Genomic DNA, 23,503 nt, shown 5'->3' with positions numbered 1-23,503 from the left:
TTCAAAATTCTCTGACCTCAAATATTTCTGAGTGTGATTTCTGAATAAATTTACTTTTTCCTTTTTATGTTTTGCATTTTTAAAAATTTATTTTTATGAGAACAAAAATATTTTTTCACTAAAAAAAGTATTTGGGGGGCTGGCATTGTGGTTTAGCAGGTTCTGCAGTGCCGGCATCCCATACAGGTGCCAGTTCGAGTCTCAGCTACTCCACTTCCTATCCAGCTCCCTGCTAAAGGCCTGAGAAATCAGCAGAAGATGGCCCAAGTGCTTGGGCCCCTGCACCCACGTGGGAAACCCAGAAGTTCCTGACTCCTAGCTTCTTCCTGGCCCAGCTCTGGCCCTTGCGACCATTTGGGGAGTGAACCAGCAGATGGAGGATCTCTCTCTCTCTCTTGCTCTCTCTGTGTAACTCTGACTCTGAAATAAATAAATAAATCTTAGGGGGAAAAAAAAGCATATGGAACACGTAAGATAAAGCAACATGGATTCTTTCTTCTCACCTTCAGGCATGGGCTCTGTTGGTGGCTCCTCCACCGTCCGAGCCAGCGCCACATGCACCGTTCTCTCCCCTGCCCTGGGGAGCGGACATGCCTTCACCGTCCTGTCCGTCCGTCCTCTGGTTGCTCCCAGGTGTGTCTCCTCTGTCTGCGTCAGAACGCTCTTGGCCTCTTCCTCTTCCTCCACTTCGTTTGCCACCTGCTCCTCCCCAGAGTGATCCCGTTGTGCGTGTGCTCAGCGCACTCTACCGCCTGCCCCTGCCTTCCCTCCTGCCTCTCGCAGGCCTGTTCTCTGCCTGTGCAGCTTCAGCGGCAGCTTTCTCCATATCCGCGTCTACCTTCAGACTGCAGCGTCTTTGAAGTTTGAATGCGCTTCCCAGGACCTTGCCGCTCTTTTCGTGGTGTCATTCCTCTATCTGAAGAAGTTCAGCTTCTAGGTTTTGCTGCTGAACCGTTAGGGACTGGGTGTGCTCCTCTCATGAGCTGCATTCTAGCTGTTGTGACAGCCGACGGAACACAGGGCACGACGCTCTCGCTATGCCTTTGCAGGTTCATTGTGCGCTCTCTTTTCTGTCCATGTTCACTTAAGTATTCTTTGCCCTTCATCAGTGAGATCTCGCTAAGGGCCTATGGAGTCTTACTAACCTCCCACAACTCTGAGTCTGGGCTGGAGGCCTTTGTTTGGTCCCAGAGCATTCTGCTCTGCCTCATGTAGGCCAGCAGCGACTTAACTGGTGGCCTGGAGGGCTTTGCAGTGATAATACCCAAGGATGCTGGGGCCTGCTCTGGGTGCCTGAGTCCCCCCAGCCTGTGGTTTCAGGCGACATGACTGTAGGGATTGTAGCTCACGGGCCCAGTGTGCTGGCTGGGCATCAGTGTGCAGGGACTTGTGTGGGAGATGGGGCATAGGAGGTGTTTTTGACATTTTGGAAGATAAAGCTCTCAGTTCCTTTAGAATGAATATCAACTTGCAGGCAGAAAAAGCCACCAACATTTTCAGCCACCTGAAGTTCACTTTCATTCTCGAAAGATACATTTAATACAGAATTCTATGCTGAAGCGACTTCATGTTTACCCAGCACTTTCTCACCTCAGTGTACGTTGGGAATGAGTCTAATCTCAGTCTGACTGCTTTCTCTGAATTTCTTTTCTTTGCATTTTTTGTCTTTGTTTCACTGATATGTCTAAGTAGGGATGGTTACTTTTTCTTGCTTGGATTAAGTTTCTTTATTCTATAAATCGATAACTTATCAATATAGGAAAATTCCCAGTTGTTGTCTCTTAAGGTTTCCTATGCTCCATTCTTTGTCTTCTTTATTTTAGAACCTCAAACATGCATCAGTCTAATGCTAAATCCACATTTTTTTCACCCTCATTCATACATACACTTGTTTTTTCTGTGCCACTTAAATTTTTACAGATCTTCTACTTCATTATTTCTCTGTGTCCACCTGCCATTATAACTATCTACATTATTTTAGTTTCTATATTTTCATTTCCAGAAGTACTGATATGACTTTATAGCTCCCTGTGATAGTCTCAAGTTTATCTTTTATTTCTTTGAAAACAGTAAGTATACTTATTTTGATAATGTCAACACCTGAAAACTGTATAGAACTTTTTCTTATTTGATACCAGTGGTAAAAAAAAAATGCTGACGTCTCCTCCCACTGTAGGGGGGAGACACCTTCCAGAGAGATCTCACTCAGTCACCTAGAAGCAGTATCACATGGTTAACACCTGGAACACCCAACCTAGGCACAGATGGCTAGGTTCTAGATTTGGTATTTCTTTTTTTTTAAGTCTTTTTATTTATTTATTTATTTTATTTTTGTCAGGCAGAGTGGATAGTGAGACAGAAAGGTCTTCCTTTGCCGTTGGCTCACCTTCCAATGGCCGCCGCGGCCAGTGCGCTGTGGCCGGTGCACCGCGCTGATCCAAAGGCAGGAGCCAGGTGCTTCTCCTGGTCTCCCATGGGGTGCAGGGCCCAAGCACTTGGGCCATCCTCCACTGCACTCCCTGGCCACAGCAGAGAGCTGGCCTGGAAGAGGGGCAACCAGGACAGAATCCAGTGCCCCGACTGGGACTAGAACCCGGTGTGCTGGCGCTGCAAGGCGGAGGATTAGCCTGTTGAGCCATGGTGCCGGCCTAGATTTGGTATTTCTTAAGCCCAGTCCCATTCAAGTCTCACTAAATAGAAAATGGTACAATCCGTCCATTTTGACTTAACACTCATATCCTCCAAATACAAATCCAGCAGCCAACTCTGTATTATCTTTGCAACTTTTCTGTGAGTCTAAGGCTACAGTATCGTACCCTGCCCACTCCCCTTCTATTCTATACCCTGTCTTCATGATCAATTCTTTTGGGCACCTCACATTTTCATGCACTAAATATTAAAACCTTTCTGGTTCTGAAAAACTTTCCTAGGGAGCAAATGATACATAAGTAACAATAATTGTAAGTCCTGGAAAAATGTCAAATATTAGAAATAAGCAATAGTTCAGATTTTGCAATCTAGACTCTCCTCAATCACTTTGGCTCAACCTCAATGACAATCACATAACATAATCTATGTTTTCCTAGCTATTTCTACCTAATCACTGAATTTTCTACATGTTCCATCTTAATTTTCTTTTTTTTTTTTTTTAAAAAAAAGATTTATTTATTTGAAAGTGAGAGTTACACAGAGAGGAGAGGCAGAGAGAGAGTCTTCCATCCGCTGGCTCACTCCCCAACTGGCCGCAATGGCTGGAACTGCCAGGAGTCAGGAGATTCCTCTGGGTCTCCCACGTGGGTGCAGGGGCCCAAGGACTTGGGCCATCCTCTACTGCTTTCCCAGGCCATAGCAGAGAGTTGGATTGGAAGTGGACCAGCCGGGACTCGAACCAGCACCCATATGGGGTGCCGGCGCTTCGGGCCAGGGCATTAACCCGCTGCACCACAGCGCCGGCCCCATCCATCTTAATTTTCTCCTACAGCTTTTATTTTCCACCTACAGCCTTGACTTTGTCACTGCCTCTTCTGTTGCTCCTAATTGAATCAATAAATCATCCTTACTGAATTTGAGTCACCATGTCAACAAGCTCTCACTTCCAATTACTGCAACTTCAATCGCGTCAAGTACATCTTTTCGTCTTGTCTTCAATCTTCTTCCAGCTGGCCTCTCACCTTGAATACCTTTCTACTCAACCTATTCTTGCTCACCATGTCTACATTAGTTTACACAGCAACAAGGAATAGAATTCTATTTGGCCTTGGCCAAAGGTGCCTAAGAAATAGCATGTTTACTTTTAACATTCTACTGGTTAATGTAGGCAAAACTGTAATACTGAAGTTAAGCTTTGGAGGAAGGTGTTGCGGTGCTGTGGTTTAAACTGCTATATGGGACATCTGAATCCTTTATCAGAGTACCTGGAATTGAGTGTTCTTCAGCTTCTGATCTGGCTTCCTGCTAATGTGCACACTGGGAAGCAGCAGGTGATGGCAAGAGCACTTCAGTCCCTACTTCCTGTGGGGGAGACCTGGGTGAAGTCCCTGGCTCCAGCCCTGGTGTTGCAGGCTTTTGGGGGAGTAAACCAGTGGATGGAAGTTCTCTCTCTGCCTTTCAAATAAGTAAAAACAAATACACATTTAAAAAGGTTAAAATTGGGTTTCATCTGCTTTAGTTACCATTAAAATTGTGGGCAATAATAGTGTATTTATGAGATTTGCAGTAAATAACATGGAATCAGTTGGCATCTGAACTGCATGTGAGAATAACAAGATGTTAGCTAATCATAGCTGAGTATAGTGCTAGCGTTGACCACCAGGTCAGCTTTGTTGAGAACAAACCCGAGGGGCTGAACACAACTGGTAGATTGTTTCTGAAACAAGCCACATGGATTCTTGATTTGGGTATGAGAACGCCTGAGAAAAAATTCATGAAAACCTTTCAAACATTGAGGAGAAAAACAATTATCACTGTTCAGACTTCCTGAAGCAATTAAGGTTGTTTTCACTGAAGTAGCATGCAATCTCCTTTTATTTCAAAACAAATATTAAACATCTGGCACAATTAAAACTTTATTGCCAGCCTTATGACAACCTACTGAACAGGGGAAGGGAGAGTTTCATAGCTTTTTTTCTTTTGGTATTCATGGATACTAAAATTTAGGAATTTCTTCTAAATTAAAAAGACCGCCTATAAAAAAGATCTTTATTCATATATTTGATAAAATAACTTTCTTTCAAAGGGATCAGAAAACAGCAAATGAAGGAAAATGATTCTTGTTATGGGAATTCAGTTGAGTCAAATATTAGGTTGGGCCCTTTTTTAACATTAGTTAATTCTCACTAAAGCCCTTAGCCAGTAGAGAAACTGCAAACTCAGAGGCTGTTAACGAGGCTTGCGTGATACAGGTTCACATGGGAAGCAAGTGGCAAAGACAAGACTCAGTCATAAACTGCCCACCCCCAACGTCCACATTGGAACCTCTCTGTTCCACTCTCTCCACAGCAGAGGCTTTCTTTGTAGAGGAACCAATCACTGCCAAAGTACAGTTATTTCCCTATTTATTTCTCTGGTCTCACTTTCAGTAGTGCCTATGTTTCTTATATAACATTGCTTTCCCAGTATCAGTAAACTGTTCCTAATGAAAACAGGATACTGAATTCATCACCACCATGCCTGCGAGTGACAGGGCACATTATTCCAACAAGGCCTCCCCTGGAAAAGTGCCACAATTTTAAGGAGTTTAAAATGGGTACATAACCTTTCAGTTTTGTGGGGGTCACGGTGGAATGGTTAAAGACACATCATCTAGCTGAGCCACAAACAGAAAAGAGGACTGTAGCCATGATATGAGGTGATCACTTTGGAAATAAATCCTTTTTAAGTTAATTCATAAAGACAGAAACAATCTGTAGGTGACACCCTGCATTCCAACCCTGGCACTATGTTCTCCAGCGTAAGTAAAAAACTATGTAACTTTCAAACTGGAACTATAACTTATGGTCTATTGCTTTAGAAAAATGATTATAAGACAAAACACAAAGGAAGACAAACATCATAAAATAACTTTTATACAGGGTTAGATCCGTTTACATATAAAAAACAGAAAAGACCTCATTACAGTTAGATTTCACATAAATTACACAGATTGACTTTAAAACTACTATTCAACTTCATTTATAGTCCCTTTTAAAAATTTCATTTTGAAGGCACAGTGCATGAAATAAACCAAAGACTGAAGCACTTGAGATGAATGGGGTATTGGGCACCTCATATAATTAGTTATGGAGTATTCTGGAGCTGGGGAGTATCATTCTGAAAAAATGGAAAAGTGGAAAGGTGATTTTCTATCTGAGCATAAAAATACCACTATGTCCAACCTCCAGAAATTCTGCAGCATGGCTGGCATAGAATGTAGTCAATACACTCATGTTCTGCCGTTTATAAAAGTCATAATCATACATATTTACATAATTTATATCAAATTGCCTCAAAATGGTAACCTACATTCAAATTTAATAATGTATTCTGTCAAAACAAAATCAACCAGGACAATATTCTGAAAGTCAAGTGGAATCATTAATGGGTTCTTGCTAAAAATAAGAGAAACGAGTGTTGGGAGAAATTTTTTCATGAACTAGAAATCCAAGTTCAGCTGACATTAACCAAGGACCCTAATGACTCCTCCCAAATTTGCTTTAATTAAAACAAATCAGAAAACCAAAGAGTTAGCAAAAAGTTGCTAGATAGAAAATCACTGAACATCAACCACAGTGGGATTTTCAGCAATAACAATAAAGCAAAAACACAGGGAGAAATTTTGGGTTGTTACTATTAGAACAATTCCACCAGAGATCCATAACACAGGGCACGTTTACAGCATTCATAGGCAAGCTTTTAATACAGCAGGGACAAAACCTGGCACAAGTGCATTTCTGTCAACAAAATAAAAATATGTAATGCTGAGAATAAATGGAAACAGAGGAGCACGTCATGGTTACTGACTAACCTTGTGTTAGCTCAGAAACACAAGAAGCTCAGACATAAGCACTACCTTTTATTTATTTTTAAACTCATAATTAGTTTTAAAGTCAATATTCATTAATTCAGCAAATCCCATTCAGACGAAAGGTAACAAAGATTAATCAATCAATCACACTGGGCCAAAAATACAGTATGTTTTGTTTTCCTTCTGGAAGATGACAAAGTCCCAAATCAAATTCCCTTCCATGAGAACTGCAAGCATTCCTCAACTGGATGGGATTCTACTCACTACCCAAGTGTTCCACAAAAAAACACCAAAATCAACGGGTCTTTCCTTCTGAAATTCCAAGGGCTCATCTTACTGCACTATACAATCAGCACAAGTACATTTACACAGGCAGACACCTTAAACTTTACCTACTCAATCATTTTGCTTTGATTAAGGAGCTGGGAAGAGAGAAGGCTTACAAATTCATCACCAAGACAAAAACAATGCCTTGTGAGTAAAGAAAGGCACAACTCAGATGTGGGCCAACTTCTCAACACTGTGATACTTACTTGCCTCCATGACTCCAAGGAAATGGAAAGTCTCTAGGAGGAACACTGAAGAAATGCATTCCCCACCCCATATGGCTTCAATGCCTTAAGCTGTTAGTGTGGTCTAATACTAGATGAGAGCCACAGATAAAAAACAGAGCAGGGCTGCGAACACAGTTGCAGCAGTCGAAGATCTTGTACACTCGCATTCAGAGGAAACGTGGGCTGAGAAGGCCTTATCTTCCAGCTAAATGCATTATTCAGGAGTTCATTAAAGAGTCAAGATGTATAGCAGAATTTGGTTTTCCTTTTAGGAAAAATCAGTAAAAGAACTATTTGTATGTTCATGTCTTAAATAATTTTACACATGCTTAAAAGGCATGGCCTCCAGCCACTACAATGTAAAGTTAGAGAGGCATGTTTAATTCAGGAAAGTAAATGTAAAAAGTGCCCTCTAGAGAAGATCAATGCTAATAAAGCAAAGGCAGCCACATCAACCTTCATTTCTAGTTGCAATGTTGCAAGCAGGCCCAGACACTCGTAGGCCCTTTGTTGGTTTTCTGATTTTGCACTCTAAAAAATAAAGCTAAAAAAGAGCAATATGCTGTATCTTCAAAGAAATTGTAATGATTATCAGAAAAAATTAACTCATGTATCTATATTTCATTAATTACTAGCATCCCACAAGCTCTGTTCTGTTTATGTGGTGGGATGAGAGGGAGGTGGCAGAGTCTGAGTGGCTAATACCAGGATTAATAGCAGAATGGCTTAACCTTCAACCACCCAAATTTATCACAGATACTTATTAACAAATGTCATGAGCTCATTATTCCTAATAGACTAAATATTTTATAAAGCTACTTTGGATGCATTCCTTTACAAACCTGGCTGGACGACCCAGGTGGGTGGTAAACTACTTCACAGGAAAGCTTTGGGATGAAGGATACATTTATGAATATAGAATACAATTTAGAAGATGAGAGTAAGCTTTTTGATCCCCTGATTTAGTACAAGTTCAGCAGCAACTTGGCCATTAAAACATTCAAAGGTATTAAACCATTAGATCATTGGCAGGACACACACTTATAAAAAGCAATTTCCACTAAATAGCAGATAAGACACAATAAAATGCAAATCGTCTCACTCTGTGCCTGACTGGCAGCGGATGACACTGTCACACTACAGTGTTATATCACACAAGCAGCCATAGTCTACTTTTTTTTTTTTTTTTAATGGAGGCAGCATATTTGAAAGCTTTCCACTAAAATTTTAACAAAGTTGGTCAAAAAAAAAGACTGTCATGTGAAACATTAGGACAAAGAACCCAATCGCTTGCAGAGGCCTGTATGAACAAGACTGGCCAAGTTAGTTCAACCATAGTCTACTATTTCATGGTGTAGGCTCAGGCTGGAGTATGAAGTGTAGATATTTTTTGTTCCAAATAGGTTAAGAATGCACAAGTAGGTCTCTTCCATACTTCCTGATAATTTCAGTAGAATTCAGATCTCGTAGATGGTTGGGTCATCTGAAAACCATAAGTGTACAACATAGAAAAAGTTCAATTTTAGGAAATGTTACAGAATTAGGCATTCCTAGAATAAACTAGTTCTTCACAGATAAAAGCAGCAGCACCTGTGGGTTTTTACCAAGTTAAAAGGTAGGCAACAGGAGTTTCAGCTTTTGCCAAGTCTCCCTCTCAGCTCCAGTCAAGTGCGCATTTAGATCTTTCACAACAGTCAGTCAGTTCTTGCTTAAAACGGGGGCTATTTAGAACTTTGCTAAACCTTACAAGAGAGGTAGTGAAATCCCGCTTAGAGCACAGCCCACCAGTTTTGATCTAGCCTGGGAACAGGTAGAAAGACAAATGCAGAAGCCCATTTATTCATTTCCTAACATTATATATGCTTAAAAATCAATTCAACCTCCATTAAACCTGAATAAGAGAAACTCCAGCTATTTAATAACTAGAGAGAAGTACTCCTCAGTAGGTTGAGAAAACATTGAGTTTTTAAAGCTTTATGTCAGAGTCTGACTGCTGTCCCTGCCTTAATGTTTCTGGATTCTTTTGGCCATTTAAAAATAAAGGAAAAAAAAAAGCTAAAGCCACTAGTAAACACCTGATGTGCAAAATACAACATCCACTAGTTGGCTTTATGCTGTTATTACATAAACTCCAAAAAGCTCATCTTAAATTAAAAAATAAAAACAAAGAGGCTGTCCCATCTCTGCTGCATAAATAGAAATCAGATTTCTTTTTTTTTTTTTTTTGAAGGGTTACGAGTACGTTAAGGAAGGGAAGTTCAAAACTGCCAGTGAAATTCACAGAGAATATAAATTTAGCAAGTTAACTTCCCAAAGCTCTTTGAAGAAGCAAGAGAGTCTTCTTAATGCAGTGTCTCCCAAGAGGAACTGTAATGTTGCTTGATACTTATGCTGGGAGAATGCGAAATGTGTTTTTCAATGTTTGCTAGAATATAATGTTTCCTCTTCAGTGTCCGTTTCATCCTGGAACTCATGGCTTAGAAGGGACTTCTTGGAGCCTGTTGACATCATGCGAATTTCATCTTCATACTCGTCATGGTGCTGCCTGAGCCGATGGAAGCCATCCTTGTGCCTGTTAGACTTGATTGAGCAGATGCACCAAATGATGCAAGCCGTCAGGATCAATGCCGACATGGTGGCTCCTGCCAAACAAAAACCGCCACATGGGGTATTATACTTCTAGTAGCTACTTACAATGGCACTTTTCCTAACACACCCTTCATTTATTTTCTTTTTATTCCATTCACTTAAGAACAGCCTTTTATTATTACAGAAGCAGTACTTGTTGTGGTTGCAAAATTAGAAAATACAGATAAGCGAAAATAACAAAACCCCCACATCGTTATGTTTCTACTACCCTGAGACCATTTTTATTACCTTAGTGCCTATTTTTCCAGACCCATTTTTATGCATGTCTATGCACATGTACTATTTCCTTTTACCACAATGAAGGAACACTGGTTATTGTCCTGCAACCTACTTTTTATCAATCAACAACTTCTATGTTTCCTTTCAGTAAATTTTTATTCATCCCAAATCCATAATTTATTTCGGATTTGTATACAGGTTACTAACATAAGAGTCTTAGTAAAGTAACAAAAAATTCATTCACAACTAATGGGTGGCAGACCCAGATCTAAACCATTGACGGCATTCTGTCCCCTGCATTTTTAACCACTAAGGTACTTGAATTTAATCTGGTTCAAACTTGATTGGACCGTGTTTCTAACATGCTCCTTTTTCTCAACTAAGGATCTTCCCCCACACATACCCTGTAGTAGCAGACGGTCATTTTACCCCAAGTTCAAACTGCACTTAGAAATAAACCAAGTTTCTTTGTGTCAAACACAAGAGTATTTATTTTGCCACATATTTTCTTTCTTTCTATCCTTTCATTAATTCAATCCTGGAGAAAAGAAACATTTACTGTTTGCTGGATCTTGAAAACCAGAACTAATATGTCAAAGCCCAAGGAATTCATGAACTTTTGAAGCCAAACCTTCATTCATTCAACAGCTCTCCATGAAGACTTACTGCATGCCAAGCATGGCTCTGGGCTTGCAGATAAACTCCCTGCTCTCTCAGAGATTATGTGTTAGAGGGAGATTGCATACAGATAAGTAAGTGGGGGGAAGTGGGGTAGATAGAGTGAGAGGGGCCCTAGTGTGACCAGGGAAGGGCTCTGTGGAGGGACAGTTGAACACAGAACTAAAAAAGTGAGGCAATAAGCCCTCACATGGGAGGAGAGGTTCAGGAAAATGATCCCGGGAAAAGGGGACGTCAGAAGAAAAGGGAGTAGTGTCTGGAGCTTATGGAGATGATCCATCTTAAAACTGAAATGTCAAGACTGCTTTTAACTTCAATTACTAAAAATTAAAATTTCTTTACCTGATACAGTTACCACAAGCTCTCTTGGCAAACCAAATATCCGATTATCTGTGTCAAAGACAATCACCACAGAGCTAGCCGCATCATGATGCACAAAGACCTAGAAGGAAAAAGCATATGAATTATGAAAAGGTTTACTCAAGGTATGCAGTAACCCTGTTATGTTCTTAGGGATTTTATGCAAACCAAGGAGATGATTCACTACCATCTAATGTGCATGAAATGCTATAAGAATTTCCCTTTTGTTGTCAAGGAACAGAAAGATAACAAGCTAATACTAATCAAGAGGTGGCCATACTTCTAATCTCTCTATTCCCCTCAGGCTTTCTAACAGTAGTTTCAAAGATGAAGTCTGAGGAGGAGTTGAGAATTTACATAACACTACTCAATCTGTGTTTCTTACCTGGGAATGTTGTTGCTGGTACCCATCAGCAATGGCATTGATGTTATGGACCCCTGGCGCTAACAGTACATGGAAATAACCTCCCTCTTTTGTGTGTACTTTTATTCCTTCATTGAGTACAATGACTGCTTTAGAGATTGGTTTTCCAGTCTTATCTTTAACAAATCCATGCACTCCCTTGTGAACCTGAAAAAAATGTTGAAGACATAGATTTGTTTTCATAATGTCTAGAGGCAATAATTTGAGGCATGACCAAAACCAAACAGAAAGCAATCTCTGTCTCTCTTACACATACAAACACACAGAGCAAGCCTGACCTAGTCCCCCTCCCCAGTGTCTCTGACCTTGCTTGCTTCTCAGTCAGTGCTTCAGAGTCACAGAGATGAAGATAAGAGAAAGAGAACTCTGAAACAGTCAAAGCCTGAAGCATCAGATCCCAATCTTCTAATAGCCTGAATGATTTCCTTGCCACCAGGATACACTAGCTCCAGTAACTGTGTGATTTTCAGATTAAAGATCCTGCAGCATCTCAAAGGTCAAATTAACTAAATTATAGCAGATTCCAGATACATGAATGCATGGCTTCTATTTAGGCAACACAAACTGAACAAAATTCCTCTTTCAATATAAATTTAAAATAAAAATATGAATTTTTGGTGAAAGATTAAGACAAGGTTTTAATAAAGGTTTGCATTGAAGATATTCCTGGGAGCTTGACAGAAAGATTTACCTCCACCAACATGCTAAGGAGAGATCTTTTATTTTCTGCCCACAAGGAAGGGAGTTGTGCTGCACTGGGGAAGTAACAGCAGCTTGTATACACTGTGATTTCTGGGCAATGGCCATAGGTGACGCTATAATCCTGGAATAGAAAATTAAAAATCAAATGTAAGAAAATTTATAAGCAAATTAAGGCTGAAGCTTTGTAACACAACAAATGGAATCAACAGATTAAAAAGAAAATGAGGTTATGTAAACGAGGTGATGTAAACAAAGATTCTGTAAACATTTTACAGCAAATATAAATAAGCCAGTCTGTACTTAATCAGTCACAAACACAATGGCTCCTAAGAGAGCCTTTGAGGACAGGGACTATGTCTAAATGTTAGGGTTTAATGTATGAAGAAATGAATGAGTACGTGCAGAGGGTCAGCTTCCCTCTACACCCTGAAACTGTACTGATGTTCACAGAGGTCTGGAGGTAGAAGAAGAAGAACTTGACTTCTGATCTCCTCAACCTGGAGCCTACAGGTGACAACAAGCCACCACCTGTAAGTAGCATTTATCCAGGCACAGGAACTGCCCATGTACAGGTTCAAAAATGTATCTTACCACATTCCCCTCCCCCCAAAACCTGTTCTTTTTCCTAATTCAATTAATTATATTAACTCATTTTCTCTTATGTCTGTGAAATCTTTTTGTCTCTGACTTCTTCATTTTACTATCATCCATAATTGGCCAATTCCTGTCAATTCCTTCTCAGCAATATCTCAAACTCAATCCCTTGACTTCACTACTATGGCCACTCTCTAATCTGGCTAGACTATTTTTTTTTTTTTTAAGATTTATTTACTTATTTGAAAGGCAGAGTTACAGAGAGGCAGAGGCAGAGAAAAAGAGAGAACTCTTCCATCCCCTGGTTCACTCCCCAGAAGATGGGATGCCAGCATAACAGCGCTTGCCCCTGGCTAGACTATTCTAAACCAGTCTCCTGCATCTGGTTCTCTTTCCTCCAGACTATCTTAACCCATCATTAAGACATTAGTTCTCTAAAAAATTTTTTCAAAGATTTATTTGAAATGCAGAGTGACAGAAATAAAGGGAGAGAAAGAGACATTCTATCTGCTGGTTTATTCTCCAAATGGCTGCAATGGTGGGGCTAGGCCAGGCTGAAGCCAGGAGCCTGGAACTCTATACTAGTCTCCCATATGGGTGGCAGGGACCCAGGTATTTGGGTCATCTTCTGCTGATTTCCCAAGCGCATTATTAGAGACCTGGATCAGAAATGGAGCAGCTGGGACTCAAACTGGCACTCAGATGTGGGATACTGATGTCCAAGTGGTGGCTTAACCAGATGCATCACAATGCCATCCCCAAGATTTATTTTCTAGTAGCACAGCTTCAACCACGTCACTATATCCTTGCTCAAAACCTAGCCTAAATATTTAAAATGTTGTCAGAAGGAATTTAAAGAACCAAATAAATGGAAAGACATACCATGTTCATGGACAGAAAGACAATATTTTAGAGTTATCAATACTACTCAAAGTGATCTATAGATTCAACACAAGTCCTAATAAAATTCTAATACCCTTTTTCTTTGCAGAAAAAGAAAGGCCAATACCCAAAGTCACTGCAGTCTTTGAAAGGAACAGAATTGGATTTGGCAATGGATTCTTATATATGATAACAAAAGCACGAGCAACAAAATGATAAACTGGACTTCATCAAAATTTTAAAAGTCTTGTGCATAAAAGGATATGATAAAGAAAATAAAAATACAATCTAATGAATGAATGCAAGTTATATATTTGATAAAGATTTAACATTGTGAATATATGAAGAACTACAGCTCAACAACAAAAAAGGAAACGATTTAAAAATGGGTAGTGACTCATCAGATATTTCTTCACAGAAGATACGTAAATGGCCACTAAGCACATGAAAATATGCTCAACATCACTGGCCATAAAAGAAATACAATCAAAATTATAATGAGACACTATTTCATACCTACTAGGATGGCTACAATTTAAAGAAAGGCACTGTGGCATAGTGCGCAAAGCTATCACCTGTGGTACTGGCATCCCATATGGGCACCGTTCATGTCCCAGCTGCTCTACTTCCGATCCAGCTCCTTGCTAGTGAGTCTGGGAATGCAGTAGAAGATGGCCCAAGTCCTTGGGCCCCTGCACCCACATAGGAAACCTGGAAGAAGCTCCTGGCTCCTGGCTTCACACAGGCCCAGCTCAGGCCATTGTAGCCACTTGGGATTGAACCAGTGGATGGAAGATCTCTCTCTCTCTCTCTGTCTCTCTCTCTCTCTGTAATTCTGCCTTTCAAATAAATAAATAAATCTTAAAAAACAAAAAAGAACCACATATGCACCAGAAATTCCACTTCTAGGAATACATCTGACAGAACTGAAGACAGAAGTGCAAAGAGATATCTGTAGGTCAGTGTTCATTACATCATTATTTGTAATAGGTAAAAGCAGAAACAACCTAAGTGTCCATCAACATATGAATCAATAAACAAAATGTGGTACATACATATAGCAGATTATTATTCGGCCTGAAAAAGGAATGAAGTGTTGATACATGCTACAAGATTATGTTGAAAGAAGCCAGATACAAAAAGATAAATATAGTATTATAGCAGTTTCATGAAGTATTAAGAATAGCAAAATTCAGAGACAGAAAATGAGTTAGAGGCTACCAGAGGCTATGGGAAGAGGGGCATAGAGAGTCATTCCTGATTGGGAATAGAGTTTCTATTTGGAGCAATGAGAAAGCTTTAGAAATATACATGGTGAAGGTTGTATGACATTGTAAATGCAATTAATATCACTGAATTATACAACTAAAAATAGTTAAAGTAAGAAAAAAATTATTGTTACGTTAATTTAAGACCTATCCATGACCAAAAAGCCAGGAAACAGGTGCTGTTCACTATGTTGTATCAGAAAAGTTTTCAACTCTCTAGCTCAATGACCGATACTCATAATTGCATTCTGAGGCATACCTTCATGCTGCCCAGGTGACTGTGCCATTCTGCTCCACGCATTACTCCTCCTGGAATATTCTCATCTACAAAGACATTGAGATGCAATGCCAGTGAGACCAATAGGTGAAAAACTCCTCCCCTACAAAAGCAATAGCAACAAAGTACAGAAAACACTTGCCTGACTTATTTGGGCAGCTGGGCTGACCCATGTGCATTGATGGATGATTGTTTGCATAGAGTGATGCCAAATGCTTCAGAGTCTCCTTGTTTTCCACTACAAAAAGAAAAAGTCAGTCAGCAGAGAAATCCAAAAAACTTTTCTCTAAGTTCAGCATCATAGATACAGGTCTTCTCCTTCTAGCAAATCTTGCAACCAACTAAAGTTTACTGAGAAGTTGTTATAATTCACTGTATGCCTTAGTTTAGCCCAAGATACTCAGATTTAGACAATCATCTAGGTATTAATGAGGAGTTTTTTACTATAGAACCATATAAAATACAAACTTGTTTTGGTATGTTTTACTACATTTCAGGGATGTGCTGGCCTAATAACAACAGTGCTCATAGTCTGAACTGAATACAACCCAAACTATCTCTACATACTACACCCCCTAAAGATTTAACAAGCCAACTGCTTAACTCACCACAAGGTATAACCAGCCAAACTTTAAAGAAAGTAAGGATAACTCTGTACTGTTAATATTTGGTTACCTATAATAGGAGTTTTTTGAGGCAGGCACTGTGTCTCATATTTGCTTTTGTATTCCCAGTATCTACAGACATAATGATTGTTCAATAAGTGCTTATGAACTAAACTGAACAGATGTGCCAACATGGCTAGTCTCATTAAAGCTAGGATGCATTAGATCTAACCTCTCTTCTACAAGTAATTGCTTGAACTCTTGATGTGTGTACAATCTTCTTAGGTCATTATTTGCTTATGAAGTATGTTCAAATGTTCACCATTTAAAAAAATTTAGAAGGGACACTACTGACTTGAAATTTCTTATGTAACTTTCAGTAGTGTGTGTGTGTGTGTGTGTTTTATTATAATGTCATTCAACCCACCTGTCTGTACTGGCTTGTCATATGGGTATGTGACCAACACAGAACCACCATCCAAGGCAACAGAAAGACTGAAGTCCTGTTTCTGAATCAAATTTTCAATGATGGCTTTTGTCTCAGGCTGGGAAGCATTATCTAAGTAAGAGTCAAATACAAAATAGCAAATTTTAGTGTGACATTTTAGAAAATTCTTCACTTGAACACCATCAAAATGCCAGCTTACACAATTCATAAATACTTTATTTCCCCATAAACCACTATTTCAAGTAACAAAGATATCTTCTAGAAAGTAGGTTATTCTGAGTTTTATATACTATATAATGACATGTATACATTAATGGCTCTAAACAAGCTTAAGAAAAAAAATTTTTTTAAAGATTTATTTGAAAGTCAGAGATATATAGAGGGAGAGATAGAAATATAGGTCTTCCATCTACTGGCTCACTCTCTAAAGGGCAGCAACAGCAGGGGCTGTACAAGGCCAAAGCCCGGAGCCCAGAGCTGCTTCTGGGTCTCTCATGTGGGTAACAGGGCCCAAAGACTTAGGCCATCCTCTGCTGCTCCCAGATGCATCAGCAGGGAGCTGGATTGGAAATGCAGCAGCCAGGACTCAAACTGGTGCCCATATGGGATGTCAGCACCACAGGCAACAGTGTTAACTGCTATGTCACAATACTGGCCCCTAAGAATATTCTTAAAGGAAAAAATAAAGATGATATACCCACTTTAAAAAATAATTTAAGGGAACATATAACCTATTTTTAATATATTTTTTAAAAAATTTGTTGTTTTTTTTTAATTTTTTTTTTTTTTTTTTGACAGGCAGAGTGGACAGTGAGAGAGAGACAGAGAGAAAGGTCTTCCTTTTGCCATTGGTTCACCCTCCAATGGCCGCCGCGGTAGGCGCGCTGCGGCCGGCAAACCGCGCTGATCCGATGGCAGGAGCCAGGTGTTTCTCCTGGTCTCCCATGCGGGTGCACGGCCCAAGCACTTGGGCCATCCTCCACTGCATTCCCGGGCCACAGCAGAGAGCTGGCCTGGAAGAGGGGCAACCGGGACAGGATCGGTGCCCCGACCGGGACTAGAACCCGGTGTGCCGGCGCCGCAAGGCGGAGGATTAGCCTAGTGAGCCGCGGCGCTGGCCAAAAATTTGGTTTTGTATCAAAGCCAGAGAGAGAGGGAGAGGGGGAGAGGGAGGGAGAAGGAAGAGAAGATGCAACATCTGGGGTTGGGCCAGGCCAAGTCTAGGAGTCCAGAATTCAATTCCAGTCTCTCACATGGGTGCCATGGATCTAAGTGCTTTGAGCCATCATCTGCTGCCTGTCAGGGTACACATTTGCAGGAAGCTAGAACCAGAAGTAGAGCAAGGACTTAAACCTAGGCATTCTGACATGTGATGTGAGTATCTCAACCAGAATATGTGCCAAATAGCTGACCCAATTTCACGATATAACCTATCTTTGAAAGAAAATAAGATTTCCAGGAAGCAGAGTATTTTCTGCAGCATTGTTTGCAAGAATTAAAAAAAAAAAAAACACCCAGAAACAAATTAAATGTCCATCAGCATAAGGCAGAGCAGTGTATATATAAAGACATCATTAAAGGGGCTGGTGCTTTGATGTAGTAGGTAAAAGCCACCGCCTGCAGTGCCAGCATCCCATATGGGCACCAGTTTGAGTTAACCGTTGCAGCCAACTGAAGAGTGAACCAGTGGATGGAAGACCTTTTTCTCTCTCTGCCTCTGCTTCTCTGTAACTCTGCCTTTCAAAAAAATAAATAAATCTTAAAAAAAAAGATGTCATTAGATCTAAAAGTACTGAAATGGAAAGTTGTTAATGACACAATGAAAAAATTTACAAAATTATATGAATAGTTGATGATCCTATTTAAATAAGAAACAAACCCCTCTAAATCAACATACATATATATCATATGTGAGTTCATATGGTGAAAGAATTCATATATCTATTCAACTAGTGACAGAACATCCCAATATTATTGATTGAATTTCTGCAAGAAAAACGAATTGTTTTTACAAATGAAAAAGGAGAACACTTTTAAAAGTTTTCTGGATATCTGCATTCATTTATCCATCATTTATAATAAGAAAAGAAACTAACACATATTCATCTACAAAATAAGACCAACTGATCCTCTAGCAAAGAGAAAATAATCTCTCAAGTACTTAAGTGGCTTAAAAATATTAGACTTTCTGGGCTGGCATTGTGGAGTAGCAGGTTAAGCTACTACCTGCAACACTGACATCCCATACAGGCACTGGTTCATGTCCCAGTTGCTCCATTTCTGATCCAGCTCCCTGCTAATGTGCCTGGAAAGGCAGCTCAAGATGACCCAAGCGCTTGGGCCCCTGCGAGCCACATGGGAGACCTGGATGAAGCTCTAGGCCTGGCACAGTGGTGACCGTTGTGGCCACCTGGGGAGATCTCTCTCTCTCTGTCTTTCAAATAAATAAATCCTTTACAGAAAGGGAGAAAGATACGGAGGGAGGGAGGGAGGGAGGGAAGAAAGGAGAAAGGGAGGGAGGGAGGGAGGGAGGGAGGGAGGAAACTGGTCTGACTTGTGAAGTCTGTATCCAGGTCTTTGCCACGAGCATTTGTTCGTCCCATCTTTGAAGTACAGTCTTTCTCTTGTGCTCTTTCTCGTCCATCTGGATTCAGAGAAGGGACAATCACAATCCTAGTCCTGTCAACTAACTGAAACAGAAACAAAAATCAATGGGTTATCAGTTCCCTCCTATGCCTCAGACATAAAATTTTCCTCAGACGGAAAATCTTTACATTTTACTTTAAACACAGTTAAAAGGCAGAACTAAAATAAATAAATAAACAAACAAACAAACAAACAAACAAACTATTCTCTTGTTCCAAATAAATTTAAAAGAAATAAAAAACTGCTGTATAACTAATGTTCCCAGAGTCCTCCTGGTGACTTAAGGCAAGGGTCAGAAACCACTACCTGTAGGCAAAATCCAGTCTGTTGCCTGCTACTGCATGTAAAGCTTTATGGGAACCTGGCCATCCCCATTTGTAACTGTTCTGGTGCTGTAACAGCAGAGTTGAGCAGTTACAACCCAGAGCATCCGCCCCACAAGGCCTTTATACAAGTTTGCTGACTATTGGCTGAGATCAATAATGATGATGAGACACTTCCCTGGATTAAAAATTATAATGTCTAATCTGACAGATACTAATGAACATCTGGAAACAAAGAGAAAGAAGACTGAAATCATGCCAGAAAAAAACAAAAGACGTGAGACAGTTATCTTATCCATAATAATTTATCTTGCAAGTAACTGATAAGTATGAATACTGACAAATGTGGTATGAACTGATTTCTATTTCATCCTATGTATTTTTTCAAAAGATTTATTATTTGAGGGGCTGGTGCTATGGCACAGTGGATTAAAGGCCCAGCCTGCAGTGCTGGCATCCCACGTGGGTACCAGTTCAATTCCTGGCTGCTCCACTTCCAATCCAGCTTCCTGCAAATGTGCCTGGGAAGGCAGTGGAAGATGGCCCAAGTCCTTGGGCCCCTGCACACACGTGGGAGATCTGGAAAAAGCTCCTGGCTCCTCCTGACTTTGGATCAGCGCAGCTCCAGCTGTTGTGGACAACTGGGGAGTGAATCAGCGGATGGAACACCTCTCTCGGTGTCTCTTACTCTCTGTTATTCTTTCAAATAAATAAAAATAAATCTTTTAAAAAAATAGCCATTTTGTTAAAAAAAAAAAAAAGACTTACTATTTGAAAGGCAGAGTTACAGAGAGGCAGAGGCAGAGGCAGAGAGAGAGAGAGAGAGAGAAAGAGGGCTTCCATCTGCCGGTTCACTCCCTAATTGGCCACAATGGCTAGAGCAGAAACGATCTGAAGCCAGGAGCCTGGAGCTTCTTCCAGGTCTCCTACATGGGTGCAGGGGCCAAGGACTTGGGCTATCTTCCACTGCCTTCCCAGGCACATTAGCAGGGAGCTAGATCAGAAGTGGAGCAGATGAGACTCAAACCAGCACCATATGAAATGCTGGCACTGTAGATGGTGGCTTTACCTGCTACATCACAACACCATCTACAATCCTATGTATTTCTTACAATAAATCATAAGGGATCCCTTGTTTATTCATTCTGATAAAATAGTTTGTACAGATTGCAGCAATATCTGAGAGCCTTTAAATTGTGGCTCTTGAATCTCTCCTCTGGGGGAATTTTTTTCTAAGGTATAATCACAGGCCTACTTAATCAGAATCTCTGAGATGGGGTCTCTGGGCATGTGTGTATTTCCTTTTAACTTCCTGGATAGTACTTATCCTTAGCTCAAAACAAATGGCAATCTAAGATCATTTAGGTCTTAATTTAGGCTCAATTAAACAAGTGGGCAAATCCTCATAAACAAGGACTTCTGAAATTCCTGTTAGTTGCTTTATCTGGGATATGTAGTCTCTTATAACCATAAGACCAGTAGGTTGCAAATCTGGACAAAAAAAAAAAAATTTTTTTTTTTTTGACAGGCAGAGTGGACAGTGAGAGAGAGAGACAGAGAGAAAGGTCTTCCTTTTGCCGTTGGTTCACCCTCCAATGGCTGCTGCGGCCGGCGCACCGCGCTGATCCGAAGCCAGGAGCCAGGTGCTTATCCTGGTCTCCCATGGGGTGCAGGGCCCAAGCACTTGGGCCATCCTCCACTGCACTCCCAGGCCACAGCAGAGAGCTGGTCTGGAAGAGGGGCAACCGGGACAGATTCTGGCGCCCCGACCAGGACTAGAACCTGGTGTGCCGGGGCTACAGGCGGAGGATTAGCCTATTGAGCCACGGCGCCAGCCAATCTGGACAAATATTAGAATAACCTAAAGATGGGGGCCAGTGCTGTGGCATAGCAGGTAAAGCCTCAGCCTGCAGTGCTGGCATCCCATATGGGCATTGATTCAAGTCCCGGCTGCTCCACTTCCGAAGATCCAGTTTTCTGTGGTGGCCTGGGAAAGCAGTAGAGGATGGCCCGAGTCCTTGGGCCCCTGCGCCCACGTGGGAGACCCAGAAGAAGCTCTTGGCTCCTGACTCTGGATTGGCACAGCTCTGGCTGTTGCAGCCAACTGGGGAGTGAACCAGCAGATGGAAGACTTCTCTCTCTCTCTCTCACACACTCCTTCTCTCTCTGTTTAACTCTGACTTTCCAATAAATAAATCTTTTTAAAAAAATAACCTAAAGATCTTTTTTTATAAAGATGTATTTATTTGAAAGTTATACAGAGTTACACAGAGAGAGGAGAGGCAGAAAGAGAGAGAGAGAGAGAGAGAGAGAGAGAGGTCTTCCATCTGCTGGTTTACTCCCCAATTGGCTGCAATGGCCTGAGCTGTGCCAATCCGAAGCAAGGAACCAGGAGCTTCTTCCGGGTCTCCCATGTGGGCGCAGGGGCCCAAGGACTCGGGCAATTTTCTGCTGCTTTCCAAGGCACATTAGCAGGAAGCCAGATTGGAAATGGAGCAGTGGAGACTCAAACTGGTATCCATATGGGATGCTGGCACTGTAGGCAGTGGCTTTACCCATTATGCCACAGTGCCGGACCTAGCACTGATGTTTTTAAAAGCTTCTTAGGTGTTTCTAATGTAGACCGATTGTGGAGAACGATTGTCCTCAATACTGTCCCATTTTAAAAGACAAGCAAAAGTGTCATGGAGATACTACATGAGAAGTCAGTGGAAACTGCTTTGCTAAAGATGGCAAAATAATTTTCAGTTAAGTCAAATTTGTCATCTCATCTAATCACACAGGTTCATTTTGATCCTACTCATGACATCAATTCTTCCCAAATTTCTTTTATCGGGAGGCAGTACAATATAACAAAACTGTAGCGGCTTTACACTGAGGCATACTTGGGTTTAAACTCCAGTTTCAGGAGTTACTACTAGCTGTGAGACTTCCTATAAGGTAACAGAGATTTCTCTGCCTCAGTGTCTATATCTATGAAGTAGACATAATTATTATTACAGAGTTGAGGATTAAACAGGTCTCCTGTCTCAGATAATTAATTGGCACTGTTTCAGATATTGTCTGCTGGTTGTTAACGGTGTAAGTAAAGCACTTGGTATGATACCTGGCACACAGTAGGTATTTACAGATATGAGTTCTTTTCTCCTCGACAGTGCCAATTAGTGCTGGAGAAGGACGTGTTCTTTCCTTTCTTTCCTTGAGACAGCACAGAACTGCTGCTGAAGCACACGTGACCTAGACTCCAGCTCAAAGTTCTCTTTTGTAGTTCCTAGCTCAAGTAGACAAAGCCACATTGCTCTGTCTAAAATCTGTTAGCTGAGGCTGGTGCTGTGGTGTAGTAGGTTGAACCTCTGCCTGTGGCGGTGGCATCCCTTTTGGGCACAGGTTCAAGTCCCAGTTGCTCCACTTCTGATCCAGCTCTCTGCTATGGCCTGGGAAGGTGGAAGAAGATGGCCTGAGTGCTTGGGCCCCAGCACCGGCACGGGGACCTGGAGGAAGCTCCTGACTCCTGACTCCTGGCTTCAGACCAGCCCAGCTCCGGCTGTTGTGGCCATTTGGGGAGTGAACTATTGGGTGGAAGACCTTTCTCTCTGTCTCCCCTTCTGTCTGTAACTCTGCCTTTCAAGTAATAAATATATATATATATATATATATATTTTTTTTTTTTTTACAGGCAGAGTGGACAGTGAGAGAGAGAGACAGAGAGAAAGGTCTTCCTTTTGCCGTTGGTTCACCCTCCAATGGCTGCTGCGGCCGGCGCACCGCGCTGATCCGAAGCCAGGAGCCAGGTGCTTATCCTGGTCTCCCATGGGGTGCAGGGCCCAAGCACTTGGGCCATCCTCCACTGCACTCCCTGGCCACAGCAGAGAGCTGGCCTGGAAGAGGGGCAACCAGGACAGAATCCGGTTCCCCGACTGGGACTAGAACCCGGTGTGCCGGCGCCGCTAGGCGGAGGATTAGCCTGTTGAGCCACGGTGCCGGCCAAAAAAAAATATATATATATATATTTAAAAATCTCTTAGCACCCAAGATGTCCAGTATGTTTTAATGTATCATATGAAAAGAAAAACTATACAGCTTTCACTATATTTTAAAATGCCGTGTCCTAGTTATAAGTAATTGAAAACATTAGTTCCCCAAGTTAGAATGTCGAGAACTGTAAATAAAGATTGGAAGGGGAGCTTGGCTATTAAATAAATAAGCTGAAGCAAATCTTTAGTATGTTTTCCTGTATGACCTCTTAGTACTTACAAAGAAATATAACAGAAGGACAATACTAACAATGAATATATACAAAAAATAGTTTATAAAGTACTGAAAGTGCCTCAGTGTAAAATCTAACAAAAACTACTGATCTTTACATGGTGCC

The 23,503-nt window shown here is 41.1% G+C and overlaps 1 protein-coding gene across 1 annotated transcript in view; it reads right to left on the bottom strand.

Moving 5' to 3' along the window:
* Positions 1–5,548: 5,548 nt before the first annotated feature.
* CPD (carboxypeptidase D) overlaps positions 5,549–23,503 on the bottom strand; it is a 77,142-nt gene continuing 59,187 nt past the window's right edge. Inside the window, exons 14-21 of the mRNA XM_062175423.1 lie at positions 18,717–18,852; positions 16,142–16,273; positions 15,252–15,347; positions 15,092–15,156; positions 12,078–12,209; positions 11,348–11,533; positions 10,945–11,044; positions 5,549–9,698 (exon numbers count right to left, since the gene is read on the bottom strand). Of these exons, the coding sequence (XP_062031407.1) occupies positions 9,472–9,698; positions 10,945–11,044; positions 11,348–11,533; positions 12,078–12,209; positions 15,092–15,156; positions 15,252–15,347; positions 16,142–16,273; positions 18,717–18,852 (1,074 nt within the window). The 3' untranslated portion in view covers positions 5,549–9,471. The remainder of the gene's footprint in view (positions 9,699–10,944; positions 11,045–11,347; positions 11,534–12,077; positions 12,210–15,091; positions 15,157–15,251; positions 15,348–16,141; positions 16,274–18,716; positions 18,853–23,503) is intronic.

The sequence above is a fragment of the Lepus europaeus genome, chromosome 18 (assembly GCF_033115175.1).
Source record: "Lepus europaeus isolate LE1 chromosome 18, mLepTim1.pri, whole genome shotgun sequence".
Taxonomy (NCBI): Eukaryota; Metazoa; Chordata; class Mammalia; order Lagomorpha; family Leporidae; genus Lepus; species Lepus europaeus.
The sequence above is the reverse complement of the archived record's forward strand: the minus strand, read 5'-3'. Positions and strand labels throughout refer to the sequence as shown.